Source organism: Mus musculus, chromosome 19, assembly GCF_000001635.26.
Source record: "Mus musculus strain C57BL/6J chromosome 19, GRCm38.p6 C57BL/6J".
NCBI classification, from domain to species: domain Eukaryota; kingdom Metazoa; phylum Chordata; class Mammalia; order Rodentia; family Muridae; genus Mus; species Mus musculus.
This window is the reverse complement of record NC_000085.6, coordinates 18,598,004-18,619,116: the sequence shown is the minus strand read 5'-3', so window position 1 is coordinate 18,619,116 and position 21,113 is coordinate 18,598,004. Positions and strand designations below refer to the sequence as shown.

The 21,113-nt window shown below is 44.5% G+C and overlaps 1 protein-coding gene across 1 annotated transcript in view; it reads left to right on the top strand.

The window, feature by feature from the left end:
• Positions 1–21,113, top strand: part of Ostf1 (osteoclast stimulating factor 1) — a 51,450-nt gene that overhangs the window by 12,697 nt on the left and 17,640 nt on the right. Inside the window, exon 2 of the mRNA NM_017375.3 lies at positions 14,905–14,951. Within this exon, the coding sequence (NP_059071.1) occupies positions 14,905–14,951 (47 nt within the window). The remainder of the gene's footprint in view (positions 1–14,904; positions 14,952–21,113) is intronic.

The window sequence follows — 21,113 nt, the reverse complement described above, 5'->3', positions numbered from 1 at the left end:
CTAATGCTAGTGTTCTAGATATTTAAATCTGAAGGGTTTTTTTTTGTTGTTGTTGTTGGTATTTTTTTCCACAAGCTTTCTAAATACTGGCCACACACATCGATACATGAAGTGGTCTGACTTGTTGTTTCAAATTATGCACCCCCCAGTGGTAGGACAGAATGTCTGTGATTAGTTATGAGTGGTAAACACAAAGGGCGAAGGCAGGGGTGTGTGTGAGAAAATGGGAAGAGAAATACCAGAGTGAGTAACTGAAAGGAAAGCGTTGTTTTTTTAAGTGAAATTGTCTTTAGTTTTATGGAAATATGTGTGTGTGCCTTTCTATGAATGTGTATATGTGCGTGTGTGTATGTGTGTGTATCCTGTGAACTGTGGGTCTTTTTAAAGCACTTGAGAGAGTACACACATTGGCCTAGACACATGTAGGTGCTTTAGCAATTGCCCTTCTGGGAGAGTTGGTTATGTTTGCCTTGTTGTCTGATAATGTGGAATTATACCCAGTTCTCAGCCACTGGAAATAATCCTGAAAACAGCCTAAGGATAAAGTGTGATCTCCCCCCCCCCCCACCCCCCAGCCTGATCTCTCACCCTTCCCTCCACTCTCTGTCTCAGGGGCAGGGACCTGCTGGATGACCCCAGAGTGCACTTCCTGCCCTCAGCCCCTGTATACTCGCTTTGGTCTTTGTTCTGGGACTTCCTATCCTTAGCCTCTCTGCATGGGTACCTTATAGCATCATTTCACATCCAAAGAGATGCTACCTCCTGCCACCTGCTGATTTCAGTAGTCACAATGTGAATGTTTTTGTTTTTGTAGGTGTTTAACTGTCTGCCATTTCTTTTCATGGCTGTTTCACGGAGAAAAGGGGAACAAAGGGAGACCCCGTTAGAAAACACTGATAAATGCACATGTCTTCCAAGTTGTCCCTCATAGGACATTAATAAAGAACATATTTTCTTGTAATTCCTATTCATTCCCGACAGTTCGTAGCATAAAGGAAGTAAACATGACGTGTTGCTCTGATACCCAGGGAAATAGCATTTTGTGTTTTCCTGTAGTTTCTCTAAAACTTTTGATAATAGTGTTTTGTCAGTGACAACAAAGATAGATGCATTAAGCCCTGAATGCTGTACAAATGCACACAAGGATGACTAACCCAAGACACATATGTGTCAGAAGCGGCACCTGCTCCTATATGTATATGTATATGTATATGTATATGTATATGTATATGTATATGTATATGTATATGTATATGTATATGTATATGTATATTTTCTTCACTCTCAGGAATCTGTGTTAAAAGCTGGGTTCTCTGGGGAGTGTCCAGTGCTGAGGGCCTGGGTTCTTCATCCTGACCTCAGCGGCCTGGTATAAGCCTCATGAACTCATGTCCTTAGGGAATCTTCTTCCTGGTTCTCTGTTCCCACCCAGACTAGGGACTTCCCAACTGCAGCTTCCTCAGCTATAAAATGTGGGTAGTAGACTGTTTGGCTTGTTTCAAGGATTCAGCAAATCTCTGCAAGTTAGTGCTTTGCATGGTGCCTGGCCCATGGTAAATAAATGTCCTGTAAGTGTGAGTATAGAAGGGTCATTTCATTTTTTTTTTTTTTTTAAAGTTTTTTTTTTTCTTTTTTTTTTTCCGAGACAGGGTTTCTCTGTGTAGCCCTGGCTGTCCTGGAACTCACTTTGTAGACCAGGCTGGCCTCGAACTCAGAAATCCGCCTGCCTCTGCCTCCCGAGTGCTGGGATTAAAGGCGTGCGCCACCACGCCCGGCTGGGTCATTTCATTTTTAATGAATGGTTTTAGTGTTGGGGAATGTTGTCTCTCGGGTCTTGGACATGTAGTCATTTGCCCAGCTAACGGGTCTCATATAGGAGGAAGCTGAGCCCAGCCTCAGTTGGGGTCTTTGTAGGGCATGTGGGCTGCAGTTCTCTTTGCTCTGCCATAATGTGCCTTTGTCTAACTTGTTACTTTCAGAAGGGGCCTTGGATAGGGGATTTTTTGTACAGGGGCAGATACTGAATATTTCAGGCTTGGTAGGCTACGTGAAGTCCGTAGTGACTGTGCATATAGTGAGAGAGGGAGCCAGAGAATATGCGATGGCAGGGGTGTTGTGATACATGGTAAATCTTCACTTCTGGACACTGCATTTGAGGTCGGGTCATTTTCATGCACTGGGAACTACTATTTAAAACTGTGAAGCTTATTCTTAGGTCATGGATCATACAAAAACAACTAGGCATTGCTGTCGCTGTCAGTGACCGGGCTTCTGTCTTTCTTACATGGTCCATGCAGTCTCCGAACTGAAATAATTTCTTCCACTTTTCACCATTTTCCTGAAAACTATTGAGGAGTGTTTAGTAACTGTCTTCCTCTTTCTCTCACGTTAACTTACCCAGGGCACAGTTGGCAAAGAGCTTGTCCTTTGGAAGTTTCTGATCTTTTGGATATTTATGTTGTATATGGAAGAACTAAAAGGAGCCAGCACACGTGATCTTTCAAGTGAAAGTAGCTAAGGTTGCTAAAAGGCACTGTGGAGTGGAAGCAAATGGGAAAAAAAAGGACTAGAAAGGCACACTGTTAATAAACAGAACCCTCTTGTCAGGAAGACACTGTCCACTGTTTGTAAGGAGCCTGCCATTCCTGCAGCTGAAGTCAGGACACATTCCACTCTCTTCCGCCTTCCTCGAGTTGTCCCTTTGGGTTGGAGAGGGAGGTAGCAGAGAAGAGGTAGTGTTGGAATAAGAGGAATGAAAGCGGGGTTTACCACATTTCCTATTAAATATGTGGATTGATTTGCTTCAATCCAAGAATGTGAGTGTGTGGGAAGAAATGTATTCAGCTGCATTGGTCTTCATATCCACGGCTCTTGGACATTGCTGGGCCTCAGACACAGGGACTTTCTTTCCAAAGAGTATAGTCTTTATTTTTGAAGCCGTGGGCTTTTGCGGAATGATACACATAGAAATCCAAGCCAAGGAATGTGTTCTGAGATGATCTCTCACAGAGCACAGCGGCTTCCTGTCACCTCAGGAACAGGAAGATGGTTTTGGTTCTTGGATACTGTCCCTTAGACTCCGTTCTTTCATTTCGGAGCAGAAAACATCCTGTTTCAGGGGCTGGAGAGGTGGCTTAGCGGTTAAGAGTGCCTGCTGCTCTTGCAGAGGACCCAGGTTCAGTTCCTAGAACCTAAGAAGTGACAGCTTTTCACTTCTTAGCCCCAGGGGATCTGATGGCCTCTTTTGGCTCCCTAGGGTCCCTGCACTCACCTGCATACAGCCACATACAGGCAGGAAGTCTGTCTAATCAAAAATAAAACCGACTGAAAACTAAAAACAGCAAAAATAACCATCTTGTTGGATCATGCATGGACGATATATAATACATGTGCCTGGTAGAAAACATTAATGCTTTCATTTGCCCCGGGAATATTCTAAGTAGGGGAAATGTGAGCGATAAATGTATACATTAAGTTCATGTATTCTATAATTTATTTTTGGTCAAATGACTTTGTTATGAAAACTCCCAAGTGCTGGGATTAAAGGCATGTGCCACCACTACCCGGCACATATACGTGTTATACATCAACCAAAAAGGGGGTCTGCTAGTCTAATAAGTTTATAATCATATAATTTAACTTTTGGAATAATTTCCTTTTTTTTATATTACAGTATTTCATTCTGTGTCGATGACATTTATTTTTGCCAGATATTAATTTTAAAAGCTGCTTGTTTGCTACCAGTATGCCAAAGTCTGTATTTGATGTATTTTAAAATATGTATTCAGGCGTTCATCCATCCCCAGTGAAGGAAACATTTCACAAAATCATCATTATTTCAGCTAAGTATAGCATGCTCTCATCTTTTCTGATCTAGTTAATTTTTTGTTAATTCTTGAGACAGTCTCTCTGGGTAGCCCAGTGTGCCCATCATCCTGAAGGATAATAGGCCTGTGCCCCTGCAGGGCCTTATTTAAAATTTGAAAGCTGCTCAGTTAGTTCTGCACTCTACTCAAAGTTTCTGGCCAGTGGTTTAAAATGCCAAGGGACTCACTTGCTCTGAGAGTAGTGAGGCAGCAAGGACTGGTTGTTCTGGCAGGTAATAGTTTCTCGTGCAAGAAGAGGGTTTTCTAATTTTGTTCTTCTCCTAAATGGATTAGTTGGGGTTCTAGAAGTGCAATTTAAAATCCTAATGGTATGTTAAGTCTTGGAGAAAATAGATTAATGCTATTGCTGAACAGGTTCTTTAGCTAATTCCTGCTAGCTTTTTGAGAATTTAGGTTTTAATTAACGTGGTAAAAATTACTTGTTGGGCATCCCTTAATCAAAATACTTAGTTGTTTTGTTTTCATTGTTTTGTACTTGAGAGTTTTAGTGGTCAAGCATCTCTAATCTGAACATTCAAAATTCTAAGTGTTCTGTAACTCATCTTACTTTTAGAGAAGTCTTAAGTTCCCTGCAAGAATGCGCGGAAGGCACACGGATTTCCTACCTGCCCCTTGCCAGTCCCTATGCATAGCCTCTGAACTGTAGTTAGCAGTTTCCTGCACTGTATTTTCTGTTGGTGTGGCAATACTGTGACCACGGCAGCCTACAGAAGGAAGGGCTTAGTTGGGCCTACAGAGAATAAGAGTCCATCACGGCAGGAAAGTGTGTAGGCCGTCAGCAGCAAACATGGCTGCTGGAGCAGGAAGCTGAGAGCATGCATCCTTAATTATAGCATAAAGTAGGGAGCAAGCTGGAAGTGGCAAGGGGCAGTCTCAATACCTATCCCGAGTGATGTACTTTTCCAGCAAGACGCTGCTACTTAAAATTTTCTAAACAGCTCCACCAACTAGTTACCAAGTAGTTGAATGCCTGAGACTGTGGGGCCATTCTCACTCAAACCACCACACTCAACTCACCAAACCCCTAGGCCTATGGTCATACCATAATGCAAAATGCATTTAGTCCAACTTGAAAAGTCTCTAGAGTTTTTTACACTCTCAATACCGAGTCTCTCCTGAGGCAAACTCTTATTTATAACCAACCCTATAAAATTAAAAGGCAAACTACACACTTCCGATGAATAATAACACAGAATATACATTGCCATTCCAGAAGGGAGGGATGGGGTATAGTGAGGAAATACTGAGCCAAAATGAGACCAGAATCCAGCAGGGCAAACTGCAAATCCTGCAGCCCCATGCCCAGCGTTTGCTACTTTAATTTCAAAGGACTCAGAGGCTCTGCCCCTCCAGCATGCTGGTTCCACTCCCTTTATAACTGCTTGGCAGATATCCTGTGGCTCTGGCGTCTCCAGCATCTAGGGTTCTCCTCTGCAACTGAGGCTCCACTTCACAGCTTCGCACAATGGCTTTTCACAGCCTCTTGCTCTCTCAGGGCCTTCCTGCAGGACTCTCTTGTTATGTACTGACTGTCCTCAGCAGCTCTTTGAAGCAGTGGACGGAAAATCCAATACCCCTTCATTCATGCAACTGTTATGCCTCGAAAGCCAGCAGTAGCACGTGGCCATGCACTACACTACACTGCCAGGTTCTGCTGCCTGCTTGGGATGGACCCTCGGTAACAGCCGTAGAGTGTTCAGTTGCTTCCTAGGAGAAGATGCCTTTAGCTCTCTTCTATAGTTTGGAAACCTAGCAAGTAGGATCTTGCCCGGAGGACATCCTCCTTTTGTTCCAATGCAGGGCAGGCCTCTCCTTACTCAAATCTCTTAACAATGACAGCTTCAAGCCTCTAATGTTAAGCTTCCTGTTGTTCTTTTTCTGGACAAACTATAAATTTTGCCTTACTTGCTCTTTGTCATTGTAGACTACATAAAAGATTTCAATAGTAGCCATTCCACAGATTCAGTATTGTACTGTTTTGAAATCTCCTCTGCCAAAGAAATCAATCTATCACATTTTAATTCTGCATTAGGCAGATTCTTAGGACAGGGACAGACTACAGTCAATATACATATATACATACATACACATACATATATATATATATATATATATATATATATATATATATATACACATACACACACACACACACACACACACACACACACACACACATATATATATATATATATATATATATATATATATATATATATATATTACACACATATATACACACACACATATATATTACAGGGATGGCTTCCAGCCTAGCACTGTGGAAGTCCTTGCAATGCCTCTGCTGTCTGTGCTGCTGTCCCCCAGGTCCCCATGAGGATGGTTCTTTAGGCTCTGCTTATAGCATTCAACTGCTTTCAAGTCTAACATGCCAAAGTCCTTCTAAAATCATGGTCAGATTCTTCACAGCAATAGCCCATTCTCTGGCACCAACTTCTAGGCCAGCAGACATAAGAACAGGAAGTAAAACTTTCCTTAATGTTGAGTAGTACGATTCCCTAGTCTATCCCCTGTTCCTGGACTCTTGAGTTCGGACTGTAGGAGAAAAAGTACTGTGTGTTGGATGCTGATTCAAAGCATATATGCCTACCCAGAACAGTTATTAGGTTTAAATGGAAGTAATGCATACAAGATTAGGCCCAAGCAGGTCCTGAGGGCAAAAGCAAGCTACATTAAGACGTTTCCCAAATGACTATGGTTTAACTCTTGTTATAACACCTTCCATTCCCAGGCATGCACTGATGGCTTCATGGAGGATGCCCTAGGACCCGCTGGCTGAGGAAGTGAAGTCTAGGGCTTGGTTTATTGATGCTTCTGTGCTATATGAAGGCAGAAATGGACAGCTGCAGTGTTACAACCCACTTTTGGGGACATAATCCAAGCCATTACCACCTTTGGTGCTGTAATTGTGTCTTTAAAAGGCCATTTTACCGCCACCATCCTATCAAGCCATTTGTTTCAGGATGGTGGGGAACATGGTAAGCCTAGGGGATTCCGTGAGCACACATTCTCTATAGCAGTTCTTTGACCATGGTCAGAAGCAATACTGTGTGAGAGAAAATGATAAGGCATTCTGTAAGACCACTGATGGTAGTTTTTTGCAGATGCAGCAACAAAGGCAAATCTGTAACCAGAATTAGATTTTATTCCAGAAATGTCAAAGGAATGTCTTTCCACAAAGAAAGTATAATTGGCATGCTGTCATGTCACTGGATGGTCATCCCCAGGACTGGTGCCGTGTCTTATCGGAGGCCCATTGTTGGCCTCCCATGTGAGTAGATCCAACACTCAGAGCAGCTGCAGCCAGGTCAGCCTTGGCAAGTCGAAGTCCATGTTATCAAGCCTCTGTAGAGCCTCCATGTCTGCCACCATAGGCGCTTTGTTCATGGACCCACTGGGAAATGACCAGGGAAGAGATGGCTGGGGAAAGAGGCTGAATGTCCACAGAATGGGTTGTCCTAACCATGACTATTAGCTCCAATGCTGAAGTCATCTTTTGATGAGCACTTACATGAGGCAGAAGTGCCTTCATACCCTTTGTCCATTTGGAGCGCTTTGTCCACATAGATCTTCTTTAAATGCCTTTCTCACCAATTTTTCTGTCATGCTCTTTGCAAGTCTCTGACCATCCAGCCAAACCATTGGCTACAGTTCAGGAATCAGTAAACAGTCAAATGTCTGGTCATTTATCCTTACAAGCAAAATGTAAGGCCCAAAATTCTGCCCACTGTGAAGGTTTTCCTTGACCACAATGTCTTCCATGGTTGTCACAGAAAGGGGATTTTAACTCTGAAACTGTCCACTTCTGGGTGGCACCTTCATATATCACAGAAGCATCAATAAACCAAGCCAAGTATATATTACTTCCATTTGAAAATGGATTCCTGCTGTGCACCACTACATTATGAATTAGTGGGTCAGATAATATTCAGCTTGGTGTCCTGTGGTGTGTGTGTGTGTGTGTGTGTGTGTGTGTGTGTGTGTGAGATCTCCCCATCCCGTCAAGTTTCTCCTGACTGTTCAGTAGCAGGTTAAGAGCTGTCTTTCAAAGGGAGAGAAGTCAGCAGACAATGATAGATCCTTGTTTCAAAAGCCCCTGAGTATCTGCTATGATTTTTCCACAGTGGTCTGCTTAAGGCTACAGACATCAGGTCCCTATCTGCCACTGGCACCTCAAGTACTGTCAGCTCTGCTCAATCATATGGTCCAAGTGGTACTGCAGCCAGGACCTATTGAAGAGCTTTCTCCTATTCCAGGTCCCACTTAAAGATAGTGTCTTTCTGAGTGACTTGGTATATGGGACAGAGAAACAAATCCAAGTGAGGAATGTTCTGCCTCTAAAATTCAAATAGGCCCTCTAAGCATTGTGCTTCTTTCTTGGTAGCAGGAGGGTTGGGTACAACCACTTATCCTTAACCTTAGAAAGACGATCTCTGCATATCCCATACTACTAGACTAGTAGTTTTACTGAGGTAGAACACCCTCAACTTTGGTTGTATTTATTTCCTATCCTCTGATACACATACATGTTACCAACAAGTAAACCCAAGGTTTGAGTATATCAACAGTATAGGTGTATTGCTGGCCTTGCCAATTGAAAGCAAATTACTTCTTGTGGTCCTTAATGGACAGATATGTAAAAAACAAAAAAAGTATTTGCTAGATAAATACCCGCATAACAAGCATCAGGAAATGTATTAATGTATTTAGGTAAGGGGATTACATCTGGAATAGCAGCTGCAATTGAGAATTACTACTTGATTAAGTTCTTGCTGGTCAGCTCCATGATGTAGCCATCTGTCATCTGCATGGGCCACATAGAGAGATGCGGTGGCAAGGATCAGGAGATGTAGCCTTCGCAGACTGATTACGTTTACTAAGCAACGTGCACTGAAGTCTTCTCCACCTTTTCATGACTTGTTAACTTCCTTCTATTGATAATAGTATCCCATTTTCTGACCACGTCTTTCTAGACCAGTCAATTGTTGTAGCTTGCAGGATTCATAGTTGGGCACGTTTGGACTACTTTTCCTCCCTAGTAGCTCGGATAGAGCCTTCCAGCACTGTGAAAGCTAGCATGTAGGATGGATGGACCTTCCAGGTCAACACCAGCTTGATTTTGCAATGTTCTATGACTTAAGCATGTGGTGTGTTAGTAATAAGGCCTCACTACCAAGTTCTGGATGATAAACTAGAGCACTGGGGATAGCCAGTAGATATAATATTCGAGAGTCTCAGGGGGCCTCACTGGCTATTCTGGCCAATTTTATGTCAACTTGACACAAACCAGAGTCATATGGAAAGATGGGCCATCAATGGAAAAATTTCACCCACCAGAGTGGCCTGTGGGCAAGCCTGTGGTACATTTTCATGACTGATGGTGGATGTGGAAAGCTCCAGTTAGCTCACTATGGGTGCTGCCTCCCCTGGGCTGGTGGTACTGGGAGCTATAAGAAAGGCAGAGAGCAAGAGGTGGAGAGCAAGCCACTAAGGAGCATTCTTCTATAGCCACCACATCAGCCTCTGCCAAGTTCCTGCCCTGCTTGAGTTCCCACCCTGATTGCCTTTCATGAAGGACTATGATGTGAAAGTATAAAAGAAATTAACTTGTGACGCCAAGTTGCTTATCATGGTCATAGTGTTTTATCCCATCAATAGAAACCCTAACTAAGACACTCACTAGTCAGCAAGTCCAAAAGAAGTAAAGAACACTTGGCACATGGCATTTTATTTGTTAGCTTCCAGTGCCTAGTTGAGGCATTGATTTTATAGGGTAATTCTGTCTTCATTGTTTTTGTGTATGGGTGGGTATATGCCAGTTGAATTCAGGTATGTGAAGCTCTGCCAGCTCTTCACTAACAACAAACAAGATCGATTTGACATGTTTTGCTCACTTTTACAAGTCCTGAGTTATCTAAATGTTGTTTCAGGGCTCCAGAGGAGCAAAGACAAATACTGGAAAAGCCCATGCTTCCCTTCCCTGCCCGGGAAAGACCAGCTCCCCTCCTTTCACCCTTCCACGACCTTGACCTTCACGCTTTGAAGTCTAGGGCCAGCCTTCCTCCAGAGGAAAAGACAACACTGCTGTTGATGATAGTCTCCTCCTCTCTAGGGGATAAGGGGGTTAGTGAGAAAAGGGAAGGGCAAGGCTGGAAATAAGACCTCAGAAACAGTGGCTATGGCCGCGGTGGTGGTGGTGATGGTGGTTAGAACTGCTTAATTCAGAATCTTCCTGCAGAGCCATCTGAATGCTAGATCATTTCAGACTCAACCTACATTTAAGACAAAGGTTATGTTGGGCCTTTTTTTTGGGGGGGGGAGCCCTTCATTCTTATGGATCCCAATTTCAGACCATTTCCACAGTCTCTTAGCTTCCTGCTCTCTCTGTTGTATGTAACAATACTTGGTGAGAGAATGAGCAGAGAGCCTTAGAAAGCTTTGTTGCATGTCCAAGAGCATAGCTCTTTGACATCTGTGAGTCTGCCTTCCTTAAGTAAAATTGGATCAGTAAACTTGATCACCGTGTGTTCTTGATCTGTTGTTAGATGTCTGTCAGGACGTCAGCAAGAAACAGAGCTTCGGTTTCATCCCCTAGACACTGCTGTAAGCCCGAAGTCTACAGAACACAGTCCAGAGATAACTCTGTGTGCCAAGAGGACCAGCGGATTGCATATTAGTATTAATTGTTCTAACAACAGAATATTTAGGCCCATTAGCCTGCAATTGTGAGAAATCTCCTGGTTTTGTGATTCCTTGGCCTTTGGATGTTTCTGTTAAACTCTTTCATTTCTAGTTACTTCGATTTTGAGAATTCCAGCCCTGAGCCTTTAGAACATGGAGTGAAAAGGATAGATAAAAGGCAACGCCCAGTATTAAGCAGTAGTAAGTAGGGGTCTGTGATGAACTGTCTTGGTATTTTACCGCTGGAATGCTGCTTTGTGTGTCTGGCTAATCTCCTTCAGTATTTAGCATCAAAATGGAAAGAACTGGAACTATGCAAATTGGTGGTTTGTATCTTGTTTACAAGAGTATCCACCAGTCGTCCCTCCTTAGACTATCTCTGAAGGGAACTGGAAAGCTCTAGCCTGGATGTTGGTCACGAGAGGACTGCTTCCTTTGTGACTTCTCTCTGGAAAGTTTGAGGTAACTGAGATGACAATCTGAACCATCTGAGAACGATCACCTCAGCCTGGAGCCTTTCTCAGGCAGCCCCGCCTCCTTCCCCTGCCCTCCTTGTTTCTGCACCAACTCTCACGGTATAGAGCTTGCTGTGTAGAGCCCTCTGGATCTACACGGTAGGGTTAAAGGTGGTGTTTCCTTTCTCCATAAATCAGGGGTGGGAGGTATGGATAGTCCCCAAACAAGCAAACTAACAACAACAAGAAAAAAAAAAATTACATCTATTTGTTTGCAGGAACCTTACCCACTGAGCTATCTTCCCAGCCCTGCTTACTTTTTGAGACAGGGCTTCACTCTGGTACAGGCTGGCCTGGATGTTACTGTGTGTGTAGCCCAGGGTGGTCTCACACTCCGGGCAGCCCTGTCTTAGCCTCGGAATGCTATCTAGCCTTGCAGGTGTGAGCTAGTGTACTTGAGAGAGGTTTTCTGTTACACTCATCAAGTCCCGGGAGACTCTGAGATGCTTTTCCACGGTAGGACATTTACAGGAAAGAGACTGATTTCCTCCCCTGCTCGGAATGATACGGTATGGCCGCAGTTTTCACACGTTATAAATGTTCTATAAACATTCAGTGCAGTGAATGGAAACAGCAGTGTAAATTAGAATGTGAAGGGCCCCATAAATGGTGCAGTTGTTCAAGGTATGTGTGTGAACCTGGGCGTGCAGGTGTGTTTTCATGTGTGTATGTGAAGGCCAGAGGTCAATGCTGGGTGTGTTCCTCAGTTGCGCTCCACTTTATTTATTGAGACAGGGTCTCTCACCAAACTTGGAGCTCCCTGCTTTGGCTACACTGTCTGGCCAGTTAGCTCCAGGGATTTGTGTGTCTCTTCCTCTCTGGTACTGTCCTGAGACTGGAGAAACAAGCCACCACACCCAGCTGTTTTACATGAGTGCTAGGAATGAACCTAGATTCTCAAGTTTTCATGGCAGGAACTCTGCTGACTGAGCCATGAATCTAGCCCCGATATTTTCCTCCTCATTTTGCCACTTGATGGGCATGTAGACTGACTCCCTAACGGTTAGCATTCCTTTTTAATGGTTCCAACATGCTGATGAATCAGGGTTGACTTAACATAGTTCTCTCCTAATGGACGTTAGACTCATTCCCATTTTCTCTAGTCTTACATTCTTGAATATACCAGTTACCAGCCATGTGTGGTAGGTAGTTCACTGTGGGTCATGTTACCACCAGGGACCATGTTGATGTCCTTGGCCTGTGCTGCCACCGAAGACTGTGATGGTGTCTGTGCTGCTGCCAGAGGCCTTGTTGAGGTTCATGGTCTATCCATGGCTGGAAGCTGTGAATGTCTGTGGTCTGATCTCCCACTAGAGGCCACATTGATGTCTGTGGTCCATGTTACCACTGACGGCCGGGTGGATGTCTGTGGTCTATGCTGCCGCCTGAAGCCATGTTGGTATCCATGGGCTGGCCAAGCTGTCACTGGGGATCATACTGGTGTCTGTGGCTTCTGTTGCTCCAGAAGCCATGTGGATGTCTGTGGCCTGTGGTCCTGGGGTTATGATGGTGTCTGCAGTTGGTATTGCCACCAGAGACCATGCTGAGGTCTGTGGCACATGCTGACACTGGAGACCAGTTGGATATTGTGTTCTATGCTATAACCAGAAACCATGTGGAAGTCCATGAGCTGTGCTCTTGCTGTGCAAAGGGCAAGGAAGGTTCTTTTGCAGTGGTATCAATGACTACATTCTCACAGTTGAGAAAGAGGGACATAGAAGGGTTCTGTGACAACCATTACCCACTTACCCCCTAGAAGAAGTAGCAGCCATTGAAGGGAACTCTTAAAAATTGTGTTAAGGGTGCTGAAGTGTAGCTCTCCACAATAGATGGCTTCTGGTAGGGGTGGAGTTGGAGAAAGACTCAGTTTTCTTTAAGGAGCTGCCCACTGGGAGTTGGACCATGCTCCACTGAGTATATTTGCGACACAAGTTGGACTTTTTTGGGTGGGGGAGGTCAAAGATTTGTGGGGGCAGACACAGGTGGGAAGATTAGAAAGTGAGTGTGATGGGGAACATTGTGTGAAGCTCGCAAATAGTCAATAATCAAATAATCAGTCCCTTGGTCACACTGTGTCTACGTGGGACTAGCACGAACAGCTTTTTGGTGGTTGTGTGGAGTTTCACTGGATAGTGGTGTTCTTACACCAGTGATTGCAGGCTGTTCGGAGCACAGGCTTTTGAGTTTTCCTCTCCCCACCAATTCTTCGTCCTGCAGCAGGGCTTGCTCAGAGCCTCGTATGTGCAGGTCTCTGTGCTGTGTACTTGGGAGTTCGTTAATGAAACATTACAAGTGTATCTCCATTATGCCACTTTGTATCAAACAAAGGCTGCTTAAATCCAGTAAGTATGCATGTAGTTACAGATTGTAACTGTGTTGCTTTATGTTGATATGTTATAAAATATGTTCCAATAGCAACAGAGAAAGTGCTAGGTGAGAACATATATTCTGAAGCAAGCTTCTGTATCTGCCTTGGAGGCCAGCTTTGAGTGGGACTTGGTTTGGATGTCATCTCTAAAGGATCTTCCAGAACATGGACTAAACTGTCTTAAAATAGATAGTCCTTCTATTTTGATTTCTTTCTTAACTTTTTTTTTTTTTTTTTGTAAAACACACCCCCCGTGTTTGCTGTAGGCCTTATTTGTATACCTAATTTGTATTAATTTTGTGAACTTAAATTCATGCTGTATACAGATTACCTGCTGGAAGATTTAACAAGTCCAGGCCCTTTCCTTCTGATGTTCTGAGCCAGAGCAAATTATATGAATTCTGGGGGTGTGCTATGGAGCATGTGGGGTGGAGGGGTGACTCTGCTTTTATGTGCTTCTTTTTTTTTCCTCCACTTTTCCATCCTTTTGGAAAATATAATGTCTTGATAGAGTGATTTAAAAATTTTAAAAAACATTTGATTATTCTTTATAATTTTTGTTAAGATGTTCAAATTAATTAATTAATTAATTAATTAATGTTTGAGACAAGAGATACTTTTCCAGGGTGACCTGGAACTTGCTATGTAGCCCAGGCTAACCTCAGATCATAGAGATCTGCCTGCCTTTGCCTCTTGAGTGCTGAGATTACAGGTCTGAACTACCATATCTTGCCTGGCTAATTACCTTTAAAGATTAATTAATTAATTTATTTTTTTATATGTAAGCACACTGTAGCTGTCTTCAGACACACTAGGAGAGGGCGTCAGATGTCATTAAGGATGGTTATGAGCCACCACGTGGTTCCTGGGATTTGAACTTAGGACCTTCGGAAGAGCTGTCACTGCTCTTAACCACTAAGCCATCTCTCCAGCCCCTAAAGATTAATTTTATTATTCATGTATTTGTTCATGTGCGTATGTAGGCTGCATGTATGCAGGTTCCTGTAGAGACAGAAGAGGGTGTTCGAGCCTCTGTAACTGCAGTTGTGAGTTAGGATCTGTACCGAATAGGATCTGTACTGGGTCTTCTGAAATAGAGACAAGTGGTGTTAACTAGTGAGCCGTCTCTGCAGCCCCCTCAGTCCCTTAACTCTGTGTTTTTAAGTTTGATGTTACTATTAGAAGGTCTGTCTATACTCAGGGCAGAAATGCAGTACAAATCCATAACTCCTGTCAAACGAAGCCATCAATCATGTGCTAACATTCATTTAACAAAAATTTTAAAGATGCGTCCCATAGGTGAAAAGGTGCTTCCTCTAACGTTACATTGCCAAATAGACTTTGAACTTGGGAATTGTAGCAGGGAAAAATCCGTAGTAACTTAGCATGAAGTTATAAAAGAATTGATCAGATGTTTTTTTTCTTCCTTTAGGGCAAGTTAAAGTCTTCAGAGCTCTATATACATTTGAACCCAGAACTGTAAGTATTCTGATTAAACTGTAAAGTGGACTGTTAGTCAGACAGCTGTTCTGGACTAAGGAGTCTGCGCTTTCTGCCATGCATAAGTCATTCACAGGATGGATGTTCAATCCCTGTCCACCGCTTGCCTCAGTGAGCAGAACTAAACCCCAGGCTGGTTTGCATGGCCTGAGTTTAAAGGTCCTAGACTCCCTCACATTGCTTCATTCCTTTGTATGGTGACATCTGTTTCCAAGTCACCCAGTGACCTGCATGCAGAAATAGCTATAAACTTTAGAGACCCCATCCTAGTCAGCCTTCATGTGACTCACACCCCAACTTTGACCCTCTGTTGTGTTTTATAAAAAGGAAAGAAAGAACCAGGATATGTTTGCTAGATATGTATGGCGAGGTGGAAGGGGGTGCCTCTGCGGCCATGCTGAGGCATCCCTTCCCCCTGAGGTACCAGCCATATGATGAATAGAGTATGGAATAGAGTTTATTTAGGGCATGGGGAGGGGAGTTGAGGAGGGAGTAGACAGAGGAAGGAAAAGGGGGTGGAAGGGAATGGGGAGAGAAGGGACAGAGACAGAAGAGAGTAAGAAGGTAAGAGTAAGAGAGTAAGAGAGTGGGGAGGGGGCAAACAGCCCCTTTTATAGTGAGTTAGGTTGCCAGGTAACTGTGGGGCAGAGCCTAGAAGGAATGCTTACACCCTCTACCTCACACCTTCTGCCAACTCCTGGAGTAGTTCTTTCATCTCTCTTCTGTCTGCACTTTTCCATTGCTGTGGCTCTGGTGTCCACCCATGCACCCATGGTTTAGTGAGTTCATCACACTGGATGAGGCCTTGAGGTTAGTGCAGCTGAAGGGCGTAGAGGAAAGCTAGCTAAGCATGAGTAAGCCAGCAAGCTCCACTCCTCCCTCATTTTCCAGGGTTCCTGCTTGAGCTCATGAGTTTCCTCAGTGATGGGAACATAAGCCACATCGGCCCTTCCCCCAGCCCCAAGCTGCATAGGCTCAGTGTTTTAATCACAGCCACAGGAAGGAAACCATAACACACTCTATATGTTTCTCCATAGCGCCCATCCCTGCGGTCACATCCTTTGTGTGTGTCTCCGCCCACTCTGAGTACTGAATCACTGCCACCAGGTCAGAGCCTGCCAGGAGTTCACGTTCTGCCACCTCCTCAACCTGGATACCCAGGTCCTCGTTAGAAATGGGGATACTGCTCACTGCTGCACATGACAGGCCTCCTTACAGTCCTGACAGAAGGTGCCTACTTAACGCTCCTCAGCTGGTGACCATCAGCCAGTGCCAGTGATATTAATAGGCAGTCCGAGGCTCGCACATTCAGATGAGCTCTCCTGAGACTTCAGAGCGAGCCAGCCTCTGGGCACAGGGGGCTGTTACTTTCACCACAGTAGGTATTGGTGAGGGTGGACCATGGACAGAGTGCTTGTGGAGGGGGCTGCTGCTGCAGCATCAACAACCTGAAACTTTAGTCACAGACATACAATTCCTCATAATTCTGGAAGTCAGAGCCTCAGATTGCAGAAAGGGCTAAGACAGGCAGAGTAGCCTGAGCACAGAGTCATCTTTAGCTTTGCTTACAGGGACAGTCTCTGATGGGATCAGGACCACTGTCTTAGTTAGGGTTTTACTGCTGTGAACAGACACCATAACCAACACAAGTCTTATAAAAGACAACATTGAATTGGGGCTGGCTTACAGATTCAGAGGTTCAGTCCATTATCATCAAAGTGAGAACATGGCAGCATCCAGGCAGGCATGGTACAGGAGAAGCTGAGAGTTCTACATCTTCACCTGAAGGCTGCTAGGAGAAGACTGACTTTCAGGCAGCTAGGATGAGAGTCTTAAGGCCCACATCCACAGTGCCACGCCTACTCCAACAAAGCCAGACCCACTCCAACAGGGCCACACCTTCTAATAGTGCCACTCTGTGGGCCAAGCATATCAAACCATCACAGCCACTAAAGGAGGATAATTATGAAGGAGAGCACACAGCATCACTTGTCCCTGCCAGATCATACAAGCTTGAGGTCACACTCCTACTCTACTCTAGAGTGAGACTTACATTCCCCAACAGTAGAGACTGAAGTGACTCCTGACTCTTGCTTTGCTCTCCCCAGTTGTCATGAGCTGGTTCACTGTTGTCCTTTCTCACCCACCTCCTCTCCCTGTGTGACTTCCTTGTGGCCTTTGGCCTTTCTTTACTCTCAGTAGGACTCAAATTTCTCTGTTCTGTTTGTGTTCCCTGCTAGTCTGATGTTTCCCATGCGTAGGTTTGGGCCTCCACCTGCAGTGCGTCTGTATTTGATTAGTTGATCCTATAAGATCTAGCTCTTGTTTCCAGTGCTTCTGGCCTCTGCCCATCCTCCTCCTTGCATCACCCAGGGGACTCTCGGTAGAACCCATGTCTGCACCTTTTCTGGACCATAGTGCTGCTCCTCTATGGTCATGTGAACTGTGTGCCCTTCCATGAATACTGCTCTGAGCACCACTAGAAGTGGGGGCCTCTTTCACTGTGACTTGCTCAGGCACAGTGCTGTACAGGCAAGTGCGGTCTCGGGGCAGAGCCCAGGTTCAGAGTCTGTGCTGAGGTTTCTGATTTGTCCTGCTTCCTTCCCTGCTTGTGACCTGGAGATTACTTAACCCTTGTCCCTGCTGTTTCTGTTGGTTTCAGTGAGAACCATGGTAATGTAAAGGCACCAGCAGCTGGAGCAGTCACTCTTGCTAAGGAGGGCTGGTTCTTGTACTGATAGACATTGAACAAATGTCTTTCCTTTGTTGATATACCGATTACTAATTTCCCTCCATTTCTCCTCCAGAGGGAGTTTCTCTATGCTCTTTTTAGAAGCCTTGGTCATTATTGGATGTATAGGAGAAAACATATATTAAATTCATTCAGAAATTTTAAAATATCCCACTTCTAAACTGTGGCTATAGATTTTGATACGCTGGTCCTGAGGATCAATAATGGCCATTCTACATCCTGTAACCAACCCCCCCCCCCATCCCTCCACTCCTCTAAGTTCTCCCTTCTGTCAGTCTAGATACTGAAGTATCTTGTCTAGTGGGCAGGAGGCTACCAACTCACAGGAGCCTTCCTTTATCTTTTGCTAAATATTGAACAGGCTCCCAGATATTCATTTACTTTTGTGAGTATGTGGACCTGTCGCTTGGACAATGCTGGAGCATAGTCTGTTCTCTGTGACAGGCATTCCTCATCTCTGTAGGGCCACATAACCCACCGAGCACCCAGCAAGTCATGCACAAGGCACACACACCATGACACAGGGACACTACAGCACGGCACACAGCACACTGTGGTACCCGGCACAGCGCATGCTCGGCACACCACACATTGTGTACACCACACGCACAGCACACCACTTAGCATACCCTGGGCACAGCACTCTGGGAACACAGCATGTGGAGGTCATAGCACACCTTATATGAAACACACAGTTCACAGCACACTACAGAGTACACTGAGTATACAGCTGAGTACGTAGCACACCAGGTACACGGCACACCACAAGCTCAGCATTCTGGGCACATTGCTGTGTACACTGGGCTCACCCTCCTTCCACACTCTATGCTTGGCACACCAAGTATGCAGCACATCACAGGCATAGTATGCTGGGTGTATAACACATTGTGGTTATACTTCTTTAAAGCATTGTAGCCTGGAAGTGTTAAAGGCTGAGCTGGAAGCTGTGAGCCCTTTAATTGCGTATACAGCATCCTAGAAGGCTACAGTACCGCTTTTTAGCAAGTGTTACAACCCAAGGAGAAGTGAGAGTGATGGCCAGTCCTAGGTTTGGTAATGCATCGAGTGGATAGAGCAAGGCAGTTGTGGCTCCTGATAGCTTGCCTCAAGGAGAGGCATTTCTGACATCACCCAGCCCCCCTTCGTTCTAACTCCCCCAGCCCCTGTTGGGATGAAGTGTCACACAGAGACACCTGGACTAGGTGGACCCATGTGAAAGCATGTTGACAGGGAGGAACAATGTGCATGAGGGGGGCTACTTTCTGGAGGAAAACCAGATGGACCTGCTTGGGCCTACAAGGCTTGCTGGGCTGCCCCAGGTGATTATGTGTGGTGTCTAGAGTGGGAAGCCAGAAGCCGAGGCAGGATCCCAGCCATGGTCCTCACTGTCATCTCCAGCCTGAACTGGAGATGTATAGAGTACTGTACAGAAGTACTCATGACCCAGTTCTGCCAAGTGAGAAGCCAAGCATACTTGCTGGAGAAAGGGACTTTTCCATATTGCTGTCCTGTGTTATTGAGAAGGCACGATGACAAATATTTTCCAAAACCACTATCGTTGAACTAGATCATGATATCATGATGATCAGTAATGGCCAAGTGTGACGTTTCTGTGAGAGAAAACACAAGCTGGGGTTAGGAATTGTGGCTCCATAGTCTGAATGTCATATGCCGTGTGACAATCTCATCTTTAATGGAGCAACAAGAAATGACCTCACTCCTTAGTATTGTTGGAGAGGATTAAACTAGTATTTGCAAAGGTGCAGAGCAATGGGTGGCACATGAATAAGTAGTATAAAATATTAAATGAAGACATTCACTGGACATTTACTTTTCCTTTTGATTAATTTTTGTATCTTTAGGTTACTAAATCTAAAATGTTTTATATGTGTTTGCCCTCGGTACTAATGGACATTTGCCCTACATTTGCCCTTGGTCCTAATGTGCATTTGCCCTTGGCACTAATGTGCATTTGCTCTCGGTACTACAGCAGCAGTCCTTGCTTGTTCCTTTTGGCTTTGCTTTATTAGAGACAGTGTGTCTCTTTGCGGCCCAGCCTGACCTTGAGCTCAGAGCCGTCCTCCCTGCTTGGCCTCCTGCGTCATGACTCGCCAAGCCTACCTCACTTTGTTCTAATACCGTATGTTCCTTTGAGGAGAGATGAGAGCTTGTGGTTAAAAACTAGAGAACAAGCTGATGGGATGACGTGCTCCAGGCAGCTCTGGGTCACTGCTCTCCCACTCCTGTTCCGAGAATACAATGCCAGGAATGTAAAAGTAGATCCTTATTGAACTGTCTACATGGAGGAGTCTGTTGTGGGTTCTTAATGGAAAATGTGATTCTTTTAGGTAAAGTCTGATTTTTAAGCCATAGTTTCTTTATTGACTGTACTCTCCTCAGCAGGGTCAAGAGCTTCATAAACTACTCCTGAGCCATTAGGAAAGCTCACACCTTTATTTTGTCCTTTTGGAAGAAACTGTGTAGGTAGCATTGTACTTGAGAGCTATTAAAGGAGAATAAGCTATAAAACCCAATAAAATGGGCAGACTTTCTCTCTCTGACTGATTGGCTACTGGTTGTTTGCCTCATTTGAACAACAAATCTGGTGGAGGCTGGAGGGGTTTGGGAGGGGTTTGCTGCTGTTGAAGTGGTTGGGGGTCCAGTCATTCCTGTAAAATAGCTGCTGTTCATTTAAAACCAGATCAGCACTGTGAAGTCTTCAGATGACTCAGCTTGGTGACATTTTCTAAATGATGCCCTTTACCAAGCCACAAAACACAGGAATTACTTAAAAGATGCTGAGAGTTTTGACTATAATTGTTTTAAAAATTGGGCTAAAACTCATACCATAGAGAATTAACCACTTTAAAGCAAACAATTCAGTGGTATTCTTACAGTTGCCGTGATGAACAACTATTTTCTTTATCAGGTTGCAAAGCATTTCATCACCCCAGAGTAAAACCTTGTGCCCAGAGACTGGCCATGTCTCATTCCCCATTCATCCCACAGAGGAGTGATCAGAGATTTGATATCTGTGCATATGTATACACGGACGCTTGGGATGTGTTTTAGGCTGTTTATTTGGTGGGGATTTTTTTTTTCATGTGTTCTTGTTTAGTTCATGAGTGGAAATTTAGGCAGACCTGACATTTGAAGGAAACTAAAGGGACAGGAAAAGGTAGCTCCTTGGTTTCTCTGAAAGCGCTGACTGGAGAGGGCTCACTGTGAGCTGTGAGTGGACAGGTACCGAACAGGAATGGTCTTGGGACATCTCTAATGTGAAAAGGGGCACATCTGACCATTGTAGAACCGCAGAAAGTACAGTCACTTCTCTGTTTCTTCTTCCTTCCGGTGCTTTGGCACTTTCTAAGGAGACACAGTCAAGTCCT